Below are 24,898 nucleotides of genomic sequence, written 5' to 3'. Positions count from 1 at the left end.
GATATCCCAAGTCTTAGAATTTATTAGATTTAAGAATTCCTGACAGTTTTTATTGTTTTCAATATTCTCAGTAGTATCAATTGGCAGTTCTAATATTGCATGATTACTTCCATATTCATAAATCAAGCTTAAAGAAATGATAGGTAACAAAGAGAATAAATAAAATAAACACACAACATTCCCACAACCCAGAGACACTAAGGAACCAAAGGTGAACCTTAGTGTATATCCACGCACCCCTCCAGATCTTTCTCTATGTATACACAGATATATGCACACACACACATTTTATCAAAATGAAATCATATAATAAATACTGTTCTTTAACCAGCTAGTTCTCTAACCAGGGTCATGCATTGTATCTGGTTGTCTTGGCCTTAAGTTTCTTTGCATTACCACAGCCCCCACCCCTACCGTCTCTACTGTTATTTTTGTTTCTTTTCAATGGCACTGACTTGTTCCAGAAACCTCGAGAATTGTTTTGCAGAACATCTCCCCTTCTAGATTGTCTGATTGCTTCCTTGACATCTCACCTGAGGCTCTATCCCTGGTGAATGAGAAGTTGGTTCTAAAGGCTTGATGGGTTTACATTAAATCCTTTAATTTACCTCATAGGCAATACTGAGAACTTCACATTGCACATGTCAGGGGACTGATATCGCCTTTCGGTTACCAGCAGTCTGACCTCCCCATCGTGCAGCTCTGTTGAAAGCAGAAAGTAGCCTGTGTGGGCATGAGCTTTTGAAAAGAACACAAATATCATACTTCCATAATCTGGTTCAGTGTTAAACAATGGCACGGTATGGGAAGTCTCCTGTGTTTCAGTAGACTTTATACTTCTCTGAAATCCCAAATGCCATCACCAGTTCCTACTCAGGGTTAACAGCAAATGCCTCTTCTCAAGGAACACTGTTCCTGAGCACAGCTGACCCGTTCTGGCTCTGTATTAAATACAATAAATGCCTTCCCCAGATCCAGAGACACTCTTTTGGTGGTTCTAGTGCTTTGTCAAGTTGCACAGTGTTTGAAACTTAGCAAGTTTCCTGGTAGAAACAGGAGGTAATCAGGAAACAAACAAGAAAACAAATTAGAACCTATGGGTATATATTTGAGCTTTTAAGTGAATATTAGATGCAGGGACTGTAAAATAGAACTATAATAAAAACATTTGAAAGAAGAAATGTGTCCTTTTTAACTGTTTGTTTTTGAGATGGAAAGCTTAATGCAAAATTTGGATCTTATTACAGAAATTGAAACGAGCTCATGCAAATTAATCTCCATTGCACCCGTAAAAAAGAAATTAAAAGCACTAATGTTGCATGTGGTGTATATACAGTAACATTTCCTAAATATCTTCTGGGTCTAAAACTAGGGATGATATTCAATGCTTCCTTTTCCTCAGGCTACAGTATCATAGGATTCAATTTTGAAACTGATAATGGAGGCATTTTTGTTGCACAATTGCCCACAAAGGAAATGAAGGAAAAAGAAAACAGCCAGATCATTGAAGCAGAGACAAATGAGATACCTCAGTTCGATGTTCACTTCTGGTCCTCCTTTCTCTGGTAGATAGAAATTAATTGAGCATCTAATTGTGTCCATTTCAGGGGCATACCATCTTTTACAGTTTAGGACCTTTAGATTATGAGACTGATGCGTTGCCAGCTGTGCTAAGAGGCAGCTTTATCTTTTACAGTTTAAACTGACCATTTGTTGGTGGTCCATTCTTAGTTCTTTCATTCAGAAGACAGCTTGCCATGCTCATTTTGAATGGCCGGAGTATAAAGATGTTACAGATCTGGTAAACTTTACACTTTGAATTAACAAATTTATAAGACCACATTCTGTGTTTCAAGTGATAGCACATCTTAAACATTTAGCATTAGGTATTTGAATAGTAGCTTCATATGCCTTTTTTCTATTTCTGAATTCCCATCAAACTTGTTTCAAAGAAAAAGTCGAAACATTATTTCAAGGCCCGGAGCCCTGAAGTACAAGCTTAGTTTTCACAATCTGCATAGTAGGAAAGCTCAGCTTTATTACCAAACAGATTCTAAGTCACAGAACCAAAGGGTATCCCTGAATCCCCATCATCTGCCACAGACATCAGGACTGTTTGCCAAACTTTGTGATTCTGGCCAAACTCCCCCGGAAATACTCTTGACTAGCATTGGGACGACTGCCATTTTCCAGGAATGAAATCAGACCCCTGGGCAAGCCTCTCTGAAGAATATGGGCAGCGTTGCCCGGATCAGCCTAGGGTCCCACAGTGCCTCCCTCTCAGGGATGGAGACCTTTGTCCTCCAGTCTGTCCTGATCTCCTGTGGGTCCACAGGTCAGTGGGTTCACTGTTTCAACAACACTCCAGGGAATCTGAAGGACATAATTCTGATAAATTCTCCAGCTCAAGTTTTGTCAGGGTGGTTGTGAAACCCGAGGCCCTACCGATGGGTGGTGGACAATATGATTCCTAGGTTTCTCCGCCGCTGTGGATGTGAGGTGAAGGGAGGGACGTGGGGTCATGGGTGTGGGAACCATGTGTGGAGGAAGAGGTGCCTTTGAGTGACTTTGTATGGGTCTCCCCCTCCCGGTGGAAGAGAACACTGCCCTGCACCCATACCGACCAAGGCTGGGCAGGGAACCCGGTTGTCAGAGTGGCTGCTCCCAAGGTGGTGGGTGTCACTCCTTGGCCTAGACATTTTCTAATCTGTGAACAGTTGACCCCAAGCTGAGGTTTTGTTTGCTCCCTACTTGCCAATGTATTACATCTGAACTATTCATACGGATTGACACCTAAGTTGCTGTGTCCCCGTCCCATTCCTGTGCCCAGAGGTAATTACATATCTGGGGTTTATTCCTTACTTCTATGAGGGAAGGATTGTGGGTATGTGTGTGATTTTTCACTTTACAGTAAGTCTTAGAATAAAGTAGATGTACATATGCTGGAATGATTCACAAGACATATTATTAAGTGGCAGGAAAAGGCAAGATGCCCAACAGTGTAAACAAAATTATCCCATTTTCATAAAATTTTTAAAAGTTGCTCATGGGTATGTTGATATGTGTGATATGATATTCTGAACTATTACATGAGAAATTAAAAATAGCAGATAGAAGGAAGAGAGAATCTTTTATTTATAGGTTTTACTTTATTAAAAAGTTTTAAAGTTTATTTATTTTGAGAGAGAGATAGAGAGTGAGCAGGGGTGGGGCAGAGAGAGAGGGAGAGAGAATCCCAAGCAGGCTCCGCACTGTCAGTGCAGAGCCCAATGTGGGGCTCTAACGCAAAACCATGAGATCATGACCTGAGCCGAAACCAGGAGTCAGATGCTTAACTGATTAGCCACCCAGATGTCCCAAGAATCTTTACTTTTTAAACTGTACTACTTGAAGTTTTTTCTTTATCAAATTTAATTAAGCTTGTGTTTCAAGCTTTCTTTCCCCAAGTAACACAATACTGGGGGAGCAGTGAGTGGGTGGAAAGAAAACACGACGTGTTCAGAACCTTTCCTCACCAGTGTAAATAGATCCGTCTCATTCTTCTTACTGGTGCCTTGCATCCCACAGTGAGCTTGCTCCATGACTTATTTAACCACTAATGGACATTTATAGCATATTGCTATTTTTTTGTGAACACAAATAATGCTGTGTTAAACATCCTTGAACATTAATCACTGTGCATACATGGACTATTTCTATAACATAATATAATTGATCTTCTATGGTGGAAATTGCTAGGAGAGAAATTGCTGGGTCAACGAGTCTGTGCATTTTTCATTTTGATAGATTTTGCCAATTTGCTCCATAAAATGTTTGTACTAGTTTACATTTCCACCAGTCATATCTGAGAGTATATTCTTTCAGAACTTGCCAAGTCTGGATATTATCTACATAAATTTTTTTAAAATGCCTGCTTTTAAAGAAATTTACAAGGCACCTGGGTGGCTCAGTCAGTAGAGCTTCGGACTCTTGATTTCAGCTCAGGTCATGATCCCAGGGTCATGGGATTGAGCCCCACATTGGGCTCCAGGCTGGGCATGGAGCCACCTTAAGACTCTCTCTCTCTCTCTCTCTCTCTCAATCTCTCTCACTATTGCTCTCGCTCTCCCTCCCCCTCTCTCCTACTCATGCACATGCACACACACTCTCTTAAAAAAAAAGAAAGAATTTTTTTTTTACTGAAATAGGCTTATTTTTGTCCAGTGAACTGAAGAAATATTAACAATATTTAAGGTGGCTTCTTCAACTTTGTTTTTAATAATTTTTTTGAATTTTTTTCAATGTTTATTTATTTTTGAGAGACAGAGACAGAGACAGAGACAGAGTGTGAGCAGGGGCTGGGGCAGAGAGAAAGGGGATACAGAATCTGAAGCAGGTTCCAGGCTCTGAGCTGTCAGCCCAGATCCTGACGCGGGGCTCAAACTCACAAACCATGAGATCATGACCTAAGCTGAAGTCAGATACTTAACCAACTAAGCCACCCAGGAGCCCCTAAGGTCATTTCTTCAACTTTTATGTGCATGGCCCATGATGACAAAACCAAAAAGAAAAAGTAGACAGTAAAAAGAAATGTCTGCCTAGATGGTTTTGTGTTTTCTTTTCTGTTCAGGACACTACCCTGTACACACACTGGGCTCGGCCGCTCACGATAACTGATTCATCAGATCCCGGGAAGGAGCTGGTGGTAGCCCGGGCTCTGTGGTCAGGGTGGGGAGCAGGCTCTCACAGCGATGTGGGTGATCAGCTGCTCTTTCTCCCCACCATTTCCATTCTGAATCACTTCAAAATGTTGCATGAAAGATTTTTATTTTCAGTCAGACCATTTGTTTTATGAATCAGGCTAAAAAAGTTACTCATATTATTTACATTCATTTTGGCCTTTTTTCCCTCTACCTCTCTCCATTTTGGGGAGGAGCATTTTAAAACGGGCTTATTTGAGATATAATCCACACACCATACAGCTCACCCGAAGCATACTTACAGGGGTGTACGTACAACCATCACCACGGTAATTTCAGAACATCTTCACTACCCCAAAAAGAAGCTGTGTATCCCTTATCTGTTACCCAACCCCATTCCTCCATCCTCCCCAGCCCTCCCTTCCCCTTTTATTTGTTCCCTATTTATGAGCTCTATGCCCAATGCGGGGCTTGAACTCACGACCCTAAGATCAAGAGTCGCACAGTCCACCAACTGAGCCAGCCAGGCACTTCCTCCCATCCCCTTTTAAAAATACCCCTCCCAAGATCTTTTTCTGCTCACCTAATAAGTTTTCTCACTCTACCCAGATGCTCATCTTCAGGAAATCCAGAGCTATCATCCAAACACAGTGAAGTGTGTGCAGTACTGAGGAACACAAGCAAAACACTCCTTAGCTAATCTTTCTTAGCGTCCTTCTCAGAAAAGAACATGTACATCTGTGCACATTTAGATTAAGAAGTGTGTGCTTCCAGAGTGAAGGATGGAGAGACTCTCAATTATACAAACAAAGCAACTCACAGCTGTTGAGCGCCCACCGATCACTGACCCTGATACTGGCACAGCACCCCACAGTTTGCAGAAACACTGTCCAGTTGGAAAGGGCACTAGCCAGTGTCCCCTGAAGCGGCTCTGAGAGCGTACATAACTTTCATGGCTCTTTAGCTCCAATCCTTTTGTTCTCAAAGACCTTTACACACACACACAGCACGGATTAGCTCATTTACAGCAGGAATCTGACTCTTCAGAAATTAAAAAGTGTAATCTTCCTACGAGACACAACAGTCCTGGTACAGCAGGGACACTGACTCTTTGAAGGAGTTCTAGCCAGTAATTGCTTTGATATGGCCACTAAAACTGTGCAATTTTAGGTTTGAGGAATTGTAAGAGACACCATTCTTGGCATTGCTTTGTGAGGTCAGCTAAGAAAGACTGTCTGGTAACCACAATTGTTTGATTTTAGCAAACTTGGCACACAGGTTTTGACAAATTATAATAGCAGTTTCTTTCTAGTCTGTAGTCCAGGAGTAGGGGTGGGAGCGGAGGTTAAAGAGGAGGGGGTTAAAACGGAGGAATTGATGGAGGGAAGAACACTGGGTTCTGAGCTCAACTCTGCAGGTTTTGAGTAAATCCCTTAATTTATCTGGATCTCAGGTTCCTGAGGCTCAATGATCTCCCGGTACCTTCTAGACTCTTAAAATTCTGCATCAAAACCCCAAGCATGAACTTGAGAATTTGCCTATTTAGGAACATATCCTATCAGAAGGGGGCGCCCGGGTGGCTCAGTCAGTTAAACGTATCCTATCAATCTTATCACTGCTTGTCTAACATGTGATTATATCTTTATTTTGCAAACCCAACTTGGACTGAATTTTGCAATGATTGTCATCGTTTATGCGAATTACTTTGGAACAAACCTAAATTTCATGAAGTGTTTCCCCTTCTAATACACTAGATGGCACTACAGGCAAGTCAAATCAAATCACAAACAACAAAACAGAAACAAAAACAAAAATGGGGGGGTGGAAGATTTTGACTACCAAAGTCAAAGTTACTAAATATGGTAAATTAGAAAAGTTTCAGTCTTTATCAAGAGTTGTCGTGTCAACATCTTCAGAAAGAGGAGCAAAAACTGCCAGTGTTGAATATCTTAAGATCAGGATAATGTCATTTTGTGTAGTGGCTTTCAAACTGTTACTGTGACCAACTATAACACATCTCAGGTTGGGTCTCAACCCACATACACACACGCTAAGGCAACAGAAGCTCCAAGGAGCAATCCTAAGGCTTCTTCCCTGTCATGCATTCTGAGACCATTTCTTTTGCATTGAAGGAAAATACACTCCTTGGAGGAGGGAGAAGGGAAAATGTATGTGACACATTATCTGATGTATCAGATGCTGAAGAAAGTGACAGGAGAGGGCTTTAGAGTGTGTCGCTGTTTGAAAATTAGTAATATGTATATAGAAAAGAAGCCAAGGTAAAAAAAAAAAATGAGGCGAGTATTGATTCTAAGAAAAAATGATGTACAGAAATGGGAAAGTGCTTTCTGATTCAGCAGGGAACATTATTTGCATGGTTACAATAATGTAATCACTGAATATTGATATAAGTGTAAGGGGCGGGAGGGTGAGAAGTCGGACGACAGCATAGTTCTCATCTACCTTAAGAGGGTGTGAGTAGTTAATGCCTAATATTCACGTATCACAAAACAGTGGTGTATTTAGAAACATGGAAGTAATTATCAGAAGAAACAGCTAAAGTAATTAAGATTGTTGCCTCTGCGGGGGGAGTGGGGAGTGGGGTAGTGGAATGGGGCAGAGTCCATTGTTTTTCTTTAAAAATCTATAGGGGCGCTTGGCTGGCTTAGTCGGTGGAGCATGTGACTCTTGGTCTCGGGGTCGTGAGGTTGGGCCCCCCATTGGAGGTGGAGATTACTTAAAAAATATAATCTTAAAAAATTATAAATATAAAAATTTATAGTACCATGTTATTCAGCCATAAAAAGGAAGAAAATTTGGACACATATTACAACATGGGTGAACCCTGACAACATTATGCTAAGTGAGATAAGCCAGACACAAAAAGACAAATACTATATGCATGAGTCCATTTACATGAGGTACGTAGTAAAGGCAAATTCATAGAGACAGAAAGTAGAATGGTAGAATGGTGGGCACCAGGGCTTAGGGGGATGGGGTTAGGGCATTATTGTCTAATGAATATAGAGTTTTAGTTGGGAGAGAAAAGAAAGTTCTGGAGATGGATGGCGGTGATGGCTCTACACCAGTATGAATGTACTTAATGCCACTAAACTGTACTTATAAGTGGCTAAAATGGTAAATTTTACATTATGTATATTTCATCGTAATAAAAAAGCAATGTAAAAATAATTTATAATACTGTTTGATTTTTTTAAATGTTTATTTATTTATTTATTTTTTTGAGAGAGAGACAGACACAGAGCATGAGCCGAGGAAGGGCAGAGATAGAGAGGGAGACACAGAAACTAAAGCAGGCTCCAGGCTTTGAGCTGTCAGCACAGAGCCCAACATGGGGCTTGAACTCACAGTGAGATTTTGACCTGAGCCAAAGTCGGATGTGTACATCGAGTTTGAATAAGGACATTATTATGCAGCTATTTCTCTTTTCTGGCCTCTGCTACTCTCAGTGGGTATTCTAAATGTTTGGCTGTGTAGTCACCGGCTTAGTGGCTTATTGGAACTCAAGGCCACATCTTTGCTGGGACTGGGCACCACTCTGGGTGAACTGAAGATGTGTAAGCTGATATGTCAGAGCGGATTTCTAGCTCATGACTTTCTTTTTACCATCACTTTCCTTAACCTGGCCCAAATAGGAGCATATATATACTCATTTCTTTGCAGGTCTAAGCAATAAAATGCCAATTAGCTTGGCAGGAAGAAGTTGACTAGTAAAGCGCAATTCTAATTTAAATCATCGTACCTTCAGTGTACAGTCGAGAAGGCAGCTCTAAGAAGAAAACGACAATGGAAAATAACTTCACATATCCTTAGAGACGCCAAACTGCCTTCCAGCCTTTAAGTCATGCTTTCTGGTTTTGACAGGTTACATTTACCTGCAAGGTTTATTGCTTTAAAAAAGAGTGTTAGATCTCATTGTTGTCCCATCTAAATTTTCCTTTTTGTTCACAGTGCGAGAGGAGGACAGAAGCGCGACGAAAAAATATTCTTATTTTGATTCTGCATTACTTAACACAAGAAGGGTATGTTCCATTACAAAGATTTACAGATGTGATTCTTCTCTGTCTGACCTCCACTTTTCTAGATATACACTTATAAAAGTAGTTAGTAGAATTTCTTAGAGCAGTTTTATATTTTTAGAAAAACTGAGCCAAAAGTATTCAGAGCTCCCATATACTGGGAATCTCCCCACCCTAGCCAGTCTCCCATTACTAACATCTTACATTGGTGTGGGGTGTGTGTTACGATTGGTGAGCCAATCTTGATATATATCTCTGTGTGTGCATGTGTGTATATAGATGTATATATATGTAGATGTATATATATATACATATATATTATTTTAGAGAGAGAGAGAGATAGAGTGCCAGCAGGGGAAAGGGGCAGAGAGAGAGAGAGAGAGAGAGAGAGAGAATCTTAAGTAGGCTCCACAATGAATGAGCCCCAACACGGGGCTCGATCCTATGACCCTGGGATTGTAACCTGAGTTGAAATCAGGAGTCTCATGGTCAACCGACTGAGCCACCCAGGTGCCCCCAATCTTGATATATCATTGTTAGCAAATGTCCATAGTTTACATCAGGTTTTATTCTTGTGTTGTATGGTTCCGTGAGTTTTGACAAATGCATCAGGTCACGCATCCAGCATTGTACTATCACATCAAATAGCTTTGCCCCTAAAAGCCCCTGTGCTCTGCCTATCCTTGCCCCTACCTTCAGCAACCTACATACATAATTTTATGGCCTCACCAACACAGATAGCATTCCCATTATGCATTTTGAAAACTTTAACAAAGCTACCCAGTTCACGAGATACCTTCCCTTTCCCATTCAGGTTTCAGGCCTATCAAATGAGATTCCCAGGGTCCTACAGCTGGCTATGTACACAGAGATCACACTCTTATTCCTTAATTCTCCTTCCCTCAAAATAAAGATATCGCATTTACTGGATGACCTGTGCTCCTCTCTTTTCCGGGCAATGCCATTCAAAAACCAGCAGGGGAGGACATTTGGAAGCACCTGAGTTTGGCCACCTACCTGATCCGGAAACGTGCAAGCCCTTACAGTGAAGGCTGTCGATGTGCTGGGTTGTATGAGGAAGGGAGCTCATTCACTGTTTACTTTCCTGTCTCCTTTCTTTCCAGGTTTCAGCCAGGAAGAAAATATTCAGGTTTCAGGGTTAGGGCTTGAATTTCAAGTTAGAGCAGTGGTTCTCAGGTGGGGTGTTTTGTCCCTTGGGGGACATTTAGCAATGTCTGGGACGCTGCTGAACACCCTTCAGTGCATGGGACAGCAACCCACAACAGAGGTATCCAGCCCCAAGTGTCAATTGTGCCTAGAAACTGTATCAGAAAGGAGAACCATAAAAGCAAAAAGACAAAGAAAAGTCAGCACAGTTTATCCCTTTGAGGCTGCTGTGGATTTACAAAGCATGCATTTCCCCCTTTCTGCCACGAGATGGCCCCTTGCATCTCAATTAATGAAAATTCTACTAGACTTGAGCGTTTTCTGAGACCTGCTGGTAAAGGCACTTATGAGTGGATGCCAAGGTAAAAGTAAACTGTAGGTATTTTTAAAGACACATCAGTGTCAGAAAAGCAGACCTGTCTTTAACAAAAGTCTAAGAATTTATCCTCACCAAGAGGATAGATTACAGTGGATTGGAATAAACAATCAGAGAAAAGCTTTGTAGAGAAGGAATGTGAGCTGGTCTAAAAGATGTGGAGAAGATGGATGGACAGACATGATGTGTGAGGACGTTGCAGGCAGGCACACAGAGGGAGCATAAGTGGAACAACTAGGTAAACAGAAAGACCTGAGTTGGGCTGTAGTGGGGAGAACAGCGGGGTCAGACAGCGGATGATCACGGATCTGGTTCACCCAGGACCATGCATGCTGCTCTTCGGGCCTCGGCGCCGGCTAACGGCCCCTCCCCCCATCCCTCCCAGTGTGTCATGCTCATTACTGCTCACTCCTCTTCCTGACGTCCTGTCCTGTCACTCTGTTGGTTGTGAACCTCTAGTGGCTCCTCTAGCCAACCTCATTAAATTCAGATTTCATTCAAGCTCAGACAGTGTAGTAGGAACACACAGAAGCAGTTTTGCTCCCCGATTAATTTGTTTAGGAAATAGGAGGCCCTACCATCATCTATTCTTATAATTTTTGTGTAAGTCAAAAGCCCATGATCCTGGAAAGAGTTCAATATAATGTGATGTGAGTAAAGACTACAAGCAATCTCTAGTGTATGTTCTCATACACACACACACACACACACATACACACATATATATAACTAATATATATAACACATATATATATATGCTTTACTGTATATATGTATATATACCTTTGCAAGTGCATATATATAAGTATATATGTGTTTACACATTAAAAATGTTTGGAAAGATAGGGAAACATAGTGGAATTTTCTTTTGACTTATCTGTATTTTCCAGTTTTTTCTTGAATGAGCATGTATTACTTTATACTAAATAAAAGTTATTAATAGGACAGAGTTAGCTTTTCTCTATGTAACTGGAGATTAAGACATAGTATAGAAGCCTGGTGAGCCATCAGTATGGATAGAGGCTGACTGACTACAGCCAACTGACGTTTGCAGTTTCTTTAAACTTTAGCAAAGTCACTGGAAATAATCATGGCAACCTTGTTTTAAAAAGTTCAGTGACGTGCTCACTTCGGCAGCACATATACTAAAAAGTTCAGTGTTCCAACTGACCTGAATCTTGTGAAGGGGAGAGAGCATAATATAAAAGAAAGTTTTCTCCTACCTTCCCAGATTTGAATCCAACATTCACCAGCATTCATTTTAGATAACATCTGGCAATTGTTAAACCCAAGTTTAAGCCTGAGAGGCAAGATGTGCCATGATTGTGGCAATTGAAAAGCCTAGGTCCTGTCCTGGGGCAGGAACTCTTAATCTGAGGTCCTTGGATGAAACTGTATGCTGATTTGGGCATATTTGCACATTTTTTCAGGAGAGAATCTTTGGTTTTAATAAGAAGTCAAGAACTAAGATTAAGACCTGGAAAGTCTTTCCACTTCCAGAGGCTTGGGAGACAAAGCATTTGTTTTTGTTGCTGAGGCCACAACAGCTTAAAAATGACAGTGGAGAATCCTGGTGAAGATGGTGTTTCTATCCATGGTCACATGGTAGTGTAGGTGTGTGACTGAAGGAAAATGACCAGAAATAACACTGCCCAGCAGATGACATCTTATACTATACTCAATCTCTTTGATGATATTGATCAATGTATTTCTGGAACTTCCTTCAGAACTCATGACCTGGGGTGCCTGGGTGGCTCAGTCGGTTGAGCGTATGACTTCGGCTCAGGTCATGATCTCATGGCTGGTGGGTTTGAGCCCCATGTCAGGCTCACTGCTGATGGTTCAGAGCCTGGAGCCTGCTTCGGATTCTGTGTCTCCCTGTCTCTCACTGCCCCTCCCTGCTCGCTCTGTTTCTCTTTCTCTCAAAACTAAATAAAAACATTAAAAATGAAAAAAAGACAAAACTCATGACCTATGCTTTTCAGTTGCCACAATCATGGCACATCTTGTCTCTCAGCTTAAACTTGGGTTTAACAATTGCCAGATGTTATCTAAAATGAATGCTGGTGAATAAAGAGGTAATCGAGTTGGGTAAATACTCATTTTTGGCTAGAAATGAGAAAATACAGGACATTTTCTTAGTTGACTTACTTATTTCACATCTAAGCACTTCTAAAAAATGTTATGAATAATGATGACATCACTAGAATAAGCACACAGCCTCCAGAGGCGACTGCTTTGAAAAACACTACTTGGATATACTTAACATACATGGGCTTCTTCTTCTATAGGCAAGCCTCATGCATTGTAATTTTCATCTAATACTGCTTAATATAAGCTTAAAATTTGTATTGAGTCTCTATGGACTTGTAATGCCTGTTTGCCTTTATTCTTTTTACCCAGAGTTAATTTTTGTTGTGTTTTCTTCTGTGAAATGGCCAGATATATCGATGCAGTCAATGCTTTGGAGCAAGAAACTAAACTGGGGTTGCAACGCTTTGAAGTCTGTGACAACGTTGACCTTGAAACTATTTTGATGGAATATGAGAGCTATTATTTTGTAAAATTTCAGAAATACCCCAAAATTGTCAAAAAGACATCAGACACAGGTACATGGTGATTTTCTAGAAATAAGGTTTTATCTCACCTTTAAGACTAGTGTTTCTTCCTCATTGTATTCTCAGATAGACGCTACTCTCCCAAACCCTACACTGAAGGAATAGACTGGAAAGACTGTGTAGCCATTATCTGTAGATCCTGTACAGATAATGTAAACATGATCGGCCAGGCAGTGCTGTCCCTTTAGTCATGGCGGCATTTGTTTGGGGAATGTGTGTTTTAGGACAATGAAAGAAAAACCCCAGTGTCTCACAGGTACTTTTTAGAAGACCAATGTTACTTTCATTTCTTTAAAAATGGAAAGAGCTCTTGGAAGAGGATAAATGACAGAAGAATTTTTGTTGTTGTTGTTAGGAAGACCTATTATCTATCTTGAAAATAACATGAAAATGAGTATTGGTGAAGCTAATAGCTCATGTATAGATAATGAAATGCTTTTGAAAGCCATCAATCCAGATAATGATCAATATAATGCAAAGACCCAGTATAGGTTAGCAGTCAAGGAGGCTGGCTGGAGGAAAGATCTAAAGTGAGGGCCCTATGTCTTGTAGTAACATTGACTTGGAAGTCTGTAAGTGGGGGAAGTAATTATAAACCAAGGGAGATCATTGTCCTATTTACAAGGCACTTGTTAAGCCACAGACTTTAACATTTCATGTGGGGACCAGGAAACCAAGAGGAATGTCAATTAAAAATAGCCCGGGGCGCATCTCTGAGCTGGAAGGGATATTTATCTGAGCTCCTTTCCAAGGCAGGGTTCAGAGCTCCCTGTCCTTGGACAGTTGCTGGGTCTGGGTTTTGGCAGAGAAGCACTGACTCCTGGGCCACCAGGACTATTACTGACATGATCTAATTTCTAGATTGCTGGTTCTGATTTAGCCTGGAACCATATTCTCCTGGGATATTAGACACAATGTCTTTATTTTAAGGTAAACTGGCAGAGTACAACTGGTAAGTGTTCATGCAATCAGCCTGGTGTCCCACGGACCACAGCAAAATGGTGTCAAGTTCATGAAAACTTAATGAAATGGTAACCGTAAAGCTGGCCCACACTGAAGTTGCCACCAGGTTCATGGTCTCCAACTCATTTAATATCTAAAGGCATTAGGGTCTTTCTCTGTGCAGAAATTCTTGGGAAACATGGGCTTCTTTCCCTCTGCTGGTAGTTTCACTTCTTTTCTATATGAAAATAGCTTACAGCTCCTGGACTCCACAATGCTGTAGCCCAAATTTTGAGCAAACATATCTGAAAAATCACTTTCTCTTAAAAATTAAATTCTTTCCTTTTCCTCCCAATATTTGTCTTGCTACAGTGGAAAATAATTTACCACAAAGAAGTGGAGGGAAGACCAGAAGGTAAAGTGAATGGTAATTCCTCTCGACCAACCCAACTCTAAGAGTTTATGGGATCCCTTTCCAGAAGAGTCTCCAGCTCGGTTCCCTATCTGTCTACCAGCAAGTGCAGACTGTGATCATGTGACCTTGGTGGGCCCAGCCATGGGTTCCCCACATCTTACAGACGTTCAGGACGTGAGCCAACGTCTATGGGCTCTCCTGGTTTTACCACAGATAACTGCATTCACTGGTGCTCTTTCAAAGCTATGTGCTATGAAAAGTATGGACCGCAGAGGCTGCAAGATCCAGGTTCAATTCCTGACTCTGCTACTCACAAGCTTGGAGCAAGTGTCCGACACACAGGGAGGTCCCCACACGTAGTGAGCACCCATGCATGCTTCATGATAATACTCTCAGTAATGCTCTGCCTGAGGCTACCTTTGTTTTGTGCTATCCTTTAGAAACAGTTTTATTATTTTGACCAAAGTGACCAATATCCTTTTATTTACAGTTTCCTTAAAGCTAGTCAGGCTCTGACAACAAATGATAACTACTTTTGAACCAAAAAAGCAAGGAGCATTTTAAGAGGCCAGCTTTGGCACGCATTTGTGTTCCGATGATGTTTCAACCACATGTTCGTGCCTGGAACTTCCCCAGCATCCCTTACCTAGCAGAACGTTCCAGGAGCCAATGTCTTTTGAGCACTTTGTGTCTCTTTAGGGAGGCAGCTCGACGGCTTGGATGTCCTCAGCTTGTCTCTGAGTAAATGTTTGCACGTGGCAGGTGTAAAGGTCAGACACCAAATGGCTGGAGTCAGGAAAGATAATCAGGAAGTAATGAATGCTGTTTGTTTACAATTTTGTACTTGAAGATAGCTATTTAAATGAAAGGTTGTGTCAGGAGACTGGCTATTAACAAATGAAAGTGCCTTTTCCTAATTCTTGCATTTCACACCAGAGAGCAAGCTCCCAGTTCACAGATTTGCAGAGGGCTCAGTGGAGGAAAGGTTATTTAATGTGAAGGATAACAGAACTAGGAAGCCAAAAAATCTTGACGATTTGTAAGATGGGCCCAAGATAACAAGATGAAATTTAATGAGATAAGGTGTAAGCTCTAACCAAAGATTAATGACAAATAGCTCCCTCATTACAAAATCAAGAGACCTAGAAATCTGAGTTCATAGCAGATGTAGTGTGAGTCAACAGCGTGAGGTGCTAATGTGGTCCCCGGCCTCACTAATAGAAACACGGTGTCCCAAAAATTGGAGGCGACTCTGTTCTGGTCAGAAGACAGCGGACAAAGGAAAGGTGACCAGGGCAAGGATGAATTGGGGGATCAGGTTGCCTTAGGAAACTGGAGAGGTTTAGCTTGAAGAACGGAAGCCATGGGGGGCGGTGCCCCGAGAACGACACGGCACCAGTCTACCCTCTCTGAAGAGGGACTGAGCCTTCTTTGTGGAATTTCACAGGGCACACTCAGGAGAGGCACCTCACCTTACAGTGGGGGTGGATCTGGTCCCGCATCAGGACGGATTTTACAGCCGTTAGAGCTGGCTGAGACTGGATCGCACTGCTTTGCACATTGAGCACTTGTCTCTGATTATGTTAAAGCCGATGTGTGAATCACTTGCCTCCAAAGGGAAATCAAAGCTGGAAAACAGACTCCCCATTCCCTGCCAGGCCAGGCCGGCAGTGATGTTAGGCATATGTATAGCCTCACTGCATTAAATCAATGCTGCTCATAAGGGTTTGCAAAAATGTTTGGTGTTCATTTCATAGACATTTCATTTTGGTGCCAGCCAAAGGCCTGAGGGACAGGTGTTTGTATTCCTAGTTTACAGATGAAAAACCAGTGCTCCGAGAAACTGCCAGCTGTCCACCTCTCATGATACCCACCCCAGTGGGCCAACACTGGGGTCACCATGTGTGGACTTTGGTGGCATTATTGGCGTGGGTGGTCTTGCTGGCTAGGTGTTTATATTAGATACAACTCCTTCTTTCCCACAAAGAAATGGAGAAGTAGCTTCTCTCTGAGACCCCTTAGCACATGGGAGAAATACTTCCAGCAAAACTCCTGCAAACACATCTTGCACGGAAGGACAAAGGAACAGAAAAAACCCAAACAAGTTCGTATGTGGGAGTCCATGTTCTGCTGCTGAGCAGTCCTGCCTCTCTCTGATGTCGTCTCCTATCTACTAATTTTCCAAAACTGAATTTCTCATTCCAAAGACCTAGTGAACAACTTTGTTTTACCTTTACATTGATGTATGTAACACACATGCAGTCAAATGTACATGTACGCTTATAAGCGCCACCACCCCAGCCCTCCGCAGGCTCCCTTCCCAGTCGGCGCAGCCCATCTCCACGGGAGGTGGCCACTCTCTGACGTCCAGCCTCATCAATTTGTTTAGCATTAAGTGAACGATATCTGGTGAAAATCTATTTGGCAAATATGAAGATCTGTGACAAGAGAGATGCAGTGAGGTTTGCTTCCCTTCCACAAATTCCTTGGATGTTTTAGTACACGTGCTGAAGTGAGCGCCTTTCATGTTAGGTGTACGCAGCATGAGGCGAACTATTTAAGTGCAACCAGCACACTGGATCAAAACTACAGGCAAATCCCTAGGTGTCCTCCTTCCTCCCCACAACGTGGCCCCTGGGCTGCATACAGCTCTTTAAGGGAGGCGGGAAGGAACACAGGCAAATGCTCCGTGTGTTCCTAGGAGCACAGAGCTACCTGCGGGAGAGCTGGAGCCAGGTGGCTTGAAGGGAAGGTGAAGAGGGGCTTGGGGGCCTCCAGGAGGAGGTGGGCCCTCTAGCTTGCTCTGTGAGGAACCCGAGGGGTAGAGTGGAGCAAGTCAGACCCAGGATGGCCAGGGTAGCAGGACAGTGTAGATGGAAGGGCCTAGTTGTGGCACATCTGCATATCTTTCTAGAGCTCTTTTTAAGTGGGCTACATGAGTTGTTTAGTTACCTCAAATTAAGTGGTTTGAATAATTTCCTCCAAGGTCTTTGTTCCCTCCCCTAGGGTGGTGAGTGACAGTTGTCAAAATCTTCCCAAGATCAGTCAGCAGAGGCCACGATCCAGAACCACGGTGGGGAAGCCAGGGGATGCCAAATCCGTCCATAAGGAGCATCCTAAGCAGGTAAAACTGTAGGTAAACTGCACTGGTAAAACTGCAGGTGGCTGAGAAATAGCCCTGAGAAAAGAGTCACACTTACTCATTTTTGTGTGATTTGGTTAAATTGTACATTTTCTCCTAATATACTGAATTAAAACCACAGGCAATTCTCTAGGCTTCCTAATGTTTCTTAATTTGAGTGGGAAGTCCCCTTCCTTCCCCCAGCCTTTCCCCTGGGTGGAGTACAGGGAAACAGGCCTCGAGGGGCAAGACCTGGGTCCAGTCAGAGCAAGGGGCCGGTTGCTACAGAGCTCAGTCATCGCATTTGAGGTAACTATAGGTGGCATGTCTTCCTGTCCCAAAGCACATTCCTGGACTCCTAAGACTAGGTCAAGGGTAGTCTCAGGAAAGGTTGGGTTTCTCCAAAGCACAAATGGTTGGTCTCCACTCCAGACCTCCCCGCTAGACAACCGTGGGGAAAGGGTGAGCAGCAAGAAGAGAGAGCCCAGCAGGCGGGGGAAACCAATGGCTCCTAACTCAGGGGGTCCATACCTACAACCTCCTGGGTCAGAACACACATACCAGATTTCAGAGGAAAGAGAACCAATGGAAATCGTGAAAAGGAATGGGAAGAATGGATGTCAGAGATCCCTAGCAGGAGAGAAAGGGGTCCTCATGAAACTCACTTGTCAGAAGGAACCTCTCACTCTCAGGAGTTGAGAGGTTGTACACTTTTGGCCACTGCAGTCTGGCTCGGGTGGAAGGGAGCTGGAGGTGGGGCAGGAGCAGCCCACAGGCGGTGCTTGACTATTGACTCTGCTCCACCTCTAAACTCAGCCACCCCTGGCCTCAAACACCTCTGGTTACAGGAGAACAGGCAAACCAGTGAGGGGGCAGGTGGGGGGTTGAGCCACAGTGGTTTCCTCCACCGGAAAAGCTGCTCGAAGCCCGTAGCTTCTGGTGACAGCTCTTCCCGCATGGCACAGGCAAACAGTGAATGCATCTTGATGGGCCTACACAGAAGTGGCCGAATGACACATGGGTTTCCCATTTACTGAACTGATATCCGGTGTGTGATGCTGGATGCTGGGATAGGCATTTTCCACCAGCATGTGTAACTTGCTTTCCCAGCTGATTTCTTGCTATCTTCCTCTTTCTTCAGGAGCCTGTCAATAATACTCACACAGAGGGTGCTGACTTTGGCTTGAGTATATCAGGAATCCACAAAGGCAGCGGAGAAGAAAACATCTGCCCACAACAAGTAAGTGGCATTCATGAACCTAGAACCAAAATGGGGCATCCCTTTTCTTTTTCTTTTTCTTTTTTTTTTTTTTTAATATTTTTATTTATTTCTAGGAGAAAGAGAGAGAGACAGCGTGAGCAGGGGAGGGTCAGAGAGAGAGGGAGACGCAGACTCTGAAATAGGCTCCAGGCTCTGAGCATGCAGTCAGCACAGAGCCCAACGCGGGGCTCGAACCCACGAACCCTGATATCATGACCTAAGGGAAAGTCGGACGCTTAACCGACTGAGCCACCCAGGCGCCCCTCCCTTTTCTTTTTAAAATGAAAGTAGAAAAGGTTATTTTTGTCATATAGGAAAGCTAATCTGTAACGGCCAAAGGCTGGCTGCAAAGGCTGGCTGCGCGGTGAACTGGGAGGAGCAGCAGGTGAGGATTATAGCCCTGGGGCTCTGGTCTGGTCTTGAAGGACCTGTCCCATCTCGGAGAAGCTCAGTTCCCCTATTTGTAAACTCAGGAGTTTGGAAGTGATGGCTTCCAACGTCACTTTCAGCTTAAAAATCGCATGACTGAAATGCTAGGCGTGGGTGTTTTGCATTATTGAAGGAGTTAGGGTGGCATACCCATTCTTTCCTCCTCTGTCGGTGGTGATTGATTAGTGATGGCACCTTTTCTCCATGGAGATGTGGCTCTAGGCTTAAATGTAATTTCATGTGAACCATGAAACCTCAGTTGAAATAGGGTAGGTCTTTTCCGTACTAAATATTTCTACCCCCTTCATAATGAACCTTGTGCCTTGATTCAGAAATAATAGTTTCTCTAACAGAGAAGACCCAGATTGGGTGGATGGAGGCAAAAGACAGGTTAAAACCTGTCCTTTGGAAATGCAAAGCAGTATCCACACCCAGCAGGTTTCTCTTGATTTTAACTTCCGGGGTTGTGTGTCTTTTTAAGAGGCATCTTTCTTCAAGCAAGTTCTCAAACTACAGGGCTTCAGACACCTCTGGCTGGCTCTTCTGGGGCAAACTAAGCTCTGACTGTGTGTGTGTTTGGAGGGGAAGCTGGGAGCATCTCCCTGGAAATCAGTGGAGCTCTCATTGGCCTGAAATGGCTCCTCTTAAGGCCCTCAATTAAATGGGTGAATGCTGGAGAGGATGCATTCGAATCAATGCCTCCCGTGGAGAAATACCTTCCGGTTCACCTTTGCTACTTTCATTGTGTTTCTGGCCACTCTGGCCTCGCAGTTTTGTGCACCAGTTCCTCCCGCGAACTTCTCATGCTGATATGAATAGATATTTCTGATCAGGTCACAAGGAAGAGATTATTCAACCCAGCACTTAACTTTTGAAAGATTCTGTTTATAAATTCTTTTTCCAGCAGAAATGTCCTCAGTGTCACATGTAGATGGTTTTCTCCCTAGTGTTACAAATGTTCATAAACTACATGAGATTATATGGCCAGGGGCCCATCTCCAAAATAGGTTTATCATGGCCATGCTAGAGCCCCTAGCTTCCGGATTCTTCAATTCCCCCTACCAAGTTAGGAGGCATGTTGTTCTTAAAGGCACTGGCTTTGGCGTCAGCCTGCCTAGGTTCAAACCCCAGCTCAGACTTTGCCAGCTGTGTAAACTTGGGCAAGTAAAATATAAATCATAGTGCTTGCTTTGAATATCATAGTGAGGGGTGCCTGGGTGGCTCAGTCGGTTAGGCATCTGACTGCAGCTCAGGTCATGATCTCATGGTTTGAGTTTGAGACCCAGGTCAAGTTCTGTGCTGACAGGTCAGCCTGGAGCCTGGTTCAGATTCTGTGTCTCCCTCTGTCCCTCCCCAGTTCACGCTGTCTCTCCGTCTCTTAAAAATAAGTAAACATTTATAAATTTATTAAAAGGAGCACCTGGGTGGCTCAGTTAAGTGCCAACTTTGGCTCAGGTCATGATCTTGTAGTTTGTGGGTTTGAGCCCTGCTCTGGGTTCTGTGCTGATAGCTTAGAGCCCGGAGCCTGCTTCGGATTCTGTGTCTCCCTCTCACTCTCTGCCTCTCCCCTGCTCATGCTCATGCTCTGTCTCTCTCTCTCAAAAATGAATAAGCATTAAAAAATTTTTTAATTGGAAAAATATCATAATGGGTGGAGAATGTTAGCATAGTGCCCAGCATATAATATACACTCAGTAAATGCTGGCTATTGCTTTTATTTGTTTCTTGCATGCATCCCTCCTTTTTCCTTCTGCCTGCAGGGGAGACAAGGTGGCATTGGGAGGAGTACGGGAGGCAGATATCTGGGTTTAAACCTGGCCTTAAGTCACTTGTTAGCTGGGACTCTACTGAGTGGAGAATGTACATGATATTGTTAATGCGAACTATCATTACTCTCCTAACGATGAGTTCTTCCTGTGTGTGAAATGTTTCAAAGGACGAGACAATATAGGGGAGCCAGACCTGTAAGGAAGCAGATGTCATGGTATCAGGAACTGAAAAATGCTTGTGAAGTTTTATTCAAACCAACTTCATTCTAAGGAATTTATCTGCAACTTATTTTTTCTTCTAGAGGCCCCAACGTGAGGAAACCATCTTGTTAATTATTAATATGGGTTCTTTTTATTTTATTTAAAGATTATTTTTTATTTTAGAGAGTGAGTGAGCACATGCAAACAGGGGAGAGGGGTGGAAGCAGAGCAGGGGCAGAGGCGGGGGAGGAAAAGAGAATCTTAAGCAGGCTTCATGCTTAGTGTGGAGCCTGACATGGGGCTCAGTCCCACGATCCCAGCATCATGACCTGAGCTGAAATCAAGAGTCAGCCACTCAACTGACTGAGCCACTCGGGAGCCCCAGTGCAGGTTCCTTTGAAAGCTTCACTGTGTGTATCCTACATATCAAGGTACATAAATGGGCCTTGATTTACTGAAGGAAGCAGAGCTACTGAGGATTGTTTTCTCTTATGTTTTAATGGTGTAAATACCCACTACTCCCTTTCAGGGCCAAATCATTGACTTCCGAGGGCTGCTCAAAGATGCCATCAAAGGAGCGACCGGCGAAGTCAGCTTGAACAGTCTTAACTATAACCTGGACCCCTCAGTAAGTGGCTGAGATGGTGACGTTCATCTTGCAAGCTAGCAACATCCAGACGAATTTTAGAAATATGACTTTGAGTCTAGAGAAAGCTTGAGACAGAGTCAAAGGTTACAGCCATCTGCCACCATTTATGACACTGAGATCTATCTGCACCCTGTTTTGCTTTCTAAGTTATGAGCAATATTGTAATGTAAAGCTTTCTGTTCCCATTGTCAGGAACGATTGTTGAAACCTCTGAGTGCATTTATTGGCATGAATAGTGAGATGCGAGAATTGGCAGCCGTGGTGAGCCGGGTAAGGTCTAATACTCAATTCACAAATTTACGGAGGCAGATTGGGGCTCCTGGAGCATTGTGGGCTGCTTCTTTTATTAATAACAATAAATATGATCATTTATTTATAAAGTGCCCCCACTTGCAAAGGCACTCATATTGTTTAGAGGCACAATAATGCATGATAAATAAATTATAGAATCATAAAATTACAACACAAAGAGCCCACCATCTCACTACAGAGGCCAAGAAAACCAAAAGGGAAAAAGACTTGGAAGGGAAGGGACAGGTGAAAGGTTTTAGAGCAGAGCCAACAGTTAAGGAGAGAAAGCCTCTTAGAGAAGGAAACAGCATGTCTGCATCCTGTTTAAACAGTCAAAGTCTAGAAACAGAGATATTGGGAGTCTGATGATTTCATAATTGGAAATTGCCATGAAAATCAAGATTAGCAGGAAAGAGCTTATCATCCAGACAGCTGAATTTCAAGCTTACCCTTCAAAATTTAAAGGCAGTGAAGTCTCATGGTTAAGGACACCGGCTCTGGAATCAGTTGACCTGGATTTGATTTCTCCGTCCTTCTCTCTCTAGCTGTGCGACTTTGGGCAAGTTCCTTGGGAAAACAGAATAGATTCCTGAGTTGTAGGCTACTTATCTGATATCCAGTGATCTCATATTTAATGAAAGACTGCAACCTAGGCAGACTCAGAGAGATGTTTAATATGATCCAAAAAAATGCATAGCTATTCTGCAGTAATTAAGGGTTCCCTGGCTCTGGCTGTTCAGTTCAGCAGCCGTTACTGCACCTATTAGGTGTCAAGCATGTGCTGGCGGCTGGAAACACAAAGATGGAGTCAGACACAGTCCTTGCCCGAAAGAGTCTCTCATCCCATGGGTAAGGTGCACTTGGAGATACAAAGGAGGGGTATTTTGTGCCAAAGGGTGGGGAAAGCTTTAGGGAAGAAGACACACAAGAAATAGGAACGTAAAAAAGTAGAAGAGGGAGGTGGAGGGTTCTGGGCCAAACAACACACTGTGAAATTGTACCACTTTTAGCTGAATGAGCCCCAAGGAAGGAGTGGTGGGGAACGGGGTTGCAGAGAGAGGCCAGAGTTCCTGAGTTAGGGGCATAGTGAACATTAGCCCAGAGCTAGAAGTGGCCTGGAGGACATCTGGAATTTTTGAAAGGTGTCCATCAGGAGAATGGGATACTCAAATGTCCTAATGACAATATGGTAGATGGAGATCAAAGAAATAGAGATAAAGAGACCAGCTTTCAAGTTATTACCCAGTGAAAGAGAATGAGGATCGAGCCAGGCTGTGGTAATCAGGATGCAAAAGAGAGCAGAGAAAAATAACTTCTTTGTTACTGTTTCTACAAAAGGATACCATGACTAATGATAACAGAGATGCAAGTAGAAGTCGCCTGAAATGATTCCACCTGGCATCTTTTCTGCAGTGCCATGGGAAGTAGTCAGCCAGTCTCTGCTTGAATGCTTACAGTGATGGGGAGCTCAACACCTCATGAGGCAGTCCTATTGAGTTCTGACTGATAAGTTTTGCTGCTATAAGGAGGAATTTACCACTGGGAAATTAAATACTGCTGCGTGGTACTCAATGTCAGCTCTAGAAGAGGGCAAGGAATATTGCTTTTATCTATGGCTGCTTTGAATTCCAAGGTAGATCAATCCCCGCTGTGTGCCGAGCTTTTCCTAAGAAAGTGTGGTGTCAGGAATGAGATTGGCTGATGGGCGAGCATGCAGATCCACTGTCTAGACACAGAGAAGGTTCTCCCAAGATTTGGGAAAATAGGTGTGCTTTCTCTGCCATCCCATCCAGGAATGGATCTTGCCTAAAGTCACTTGCATGAATGGTTTCTCTAATAAAGGTTGTCACCCATGGTGGAGGGATATGGGAAGACGAGGAACAGGGGTGGGAGCAAAACATCTCACCAGCATTGAAAAAATGGTACTTTTGAACCATGTGCATGTATTATTTATTTAAAAATTAAAACATAAGACTAGTTTCCAGATGGTTCTGTAGTCATTCAGAATGACTTGGCAAAGGAGGTTTTTCTTTTTTGGGTGTAACGCGCTAGATACTCAGTTTGCCCGAAACAGCTCCTATTGAGAAAGGCCCTGAGTGACTGTTCCGAGGTGGCTTGTGAAACTGACATTTGGAAACTGTAAATTAGTAATCACCAAGGCCCGCCCTAATTGATTGCCCCAGATGGTCGCTACAGGGCTCCCGTAGGAGACGGCAAACCGCACTTCTGCCTGGTAACTGGCTACCTTGAATTTTGTAGAAGCAACTCCTCCTGATGGCAAGTAGGGGTCATCATTAGGGGAAAAGAGAAACTGGTTTCAGAGGAGCATGATCTCTCTCTGGCCACAAATTAAGAAAGCGTTTGAGAGATCAAGGAGCAAGAGAGGCCAGGCACCAGCCAGGAACTATGTTTTGCAGTAAAAGCCAATGTAATTTGAGGGCATATTCTGTAGCTTATTTGATTACAGTCATAAATCAGCACGATTTGCTATTAACTGAAGACAGGTATAGTCCATCGTTAGGAGATTTTTTTTTTCCCTCTTAAAAGTACCATATTATATTGTCAATATCTTCTTCAGGGAAAAGTCACTGACTATGTTCATGGCATCCATTTGGTGAGCTAGCCCATAATTACAATATGTATATGTACATATATCTAACATGAAAAGTTTTTATCACCAGCACTTTATATCCTATTGTAAGTCAAGCATTCTGCAGCTCCTGTGTTTATTACAGCTGTGGAGGAAAACATTAGTTTTAACAAAATGATCAAATGTGCATTGCAGGACATTTATCTCCATAATCCAAACATAAAGTGGAATGACATTATTGGACTCGATGCAGCCAAGCAGTTAGTCAAGGAAGCTGTTGTGTACCCTATAAGGGTAAGATGGGAAGCCTCGCGGGGGTTATTTCTGTTCATTATCCATTGGACAAACTG

The 24,898-nt window shown here is 43.0% G+C and overlaps 1 protein-coding gene across 1 annotated transcript in view; it reads left to right on the top strand.

Moving 5' to 3' along the window:
- The window catches only part of KATNAL2 (katanin catalytic subunit A1 like 2), a 67,632-nt gene that overhangs the window by 16,392 nt on the left and 26,342 nt on the right, over positions 1–24,898 (top strand). The window contains exons 2-9 of the mRNA XM_077777685.1: positions 8,652–8,722; positions 12,705–12,871; positions 14,195–14,237; positions 17,244–17,361; positions 18,500–18,598; positions 21,548–21,646; positions 21,860–21,937; positions 24,744–24,842. Coding sequence (XP_077633811.1) covers positions 8,652–8,722; positions 12,705–12,871; positions 14,195–14,237; positions 17,244–17,361; positions 18,500–18,598; positions 21,548–21,646; positions 21,860–21,937; positions 24,744–24,842 — 774 coding nt within the window. The remainder of the gene's footprint in view (positions 1–8,651; positions 8,723–12,704; positions 12,872–14,194; positions 14,238–17,243; positions 17,362–18,499; positions 18,599–21,547; positions 21,647–21,859; positions 21,938–24,743; positions 24,843–24,898) is intronic.

Source organism: Crocuta crocuta, unplaced genomic scaffold (genome assembly GCF_008692635.1).
Source record: "Crocuta crocuta isolate KB4526 unplaced genomic scaffold, BGI_CrCroc_1.0 scaffold36, whole genome shotgun sequence".
NCBI classification, from domain to species: Eukaryota; Metazoa; Chordata; class Mammalia; order Carnivora; family Hyaenidae; genus Crocuta; species Crocuta crocuta.
This window is presented reverse-complemented; position numbering and strand designations above follow the sequence as displayed.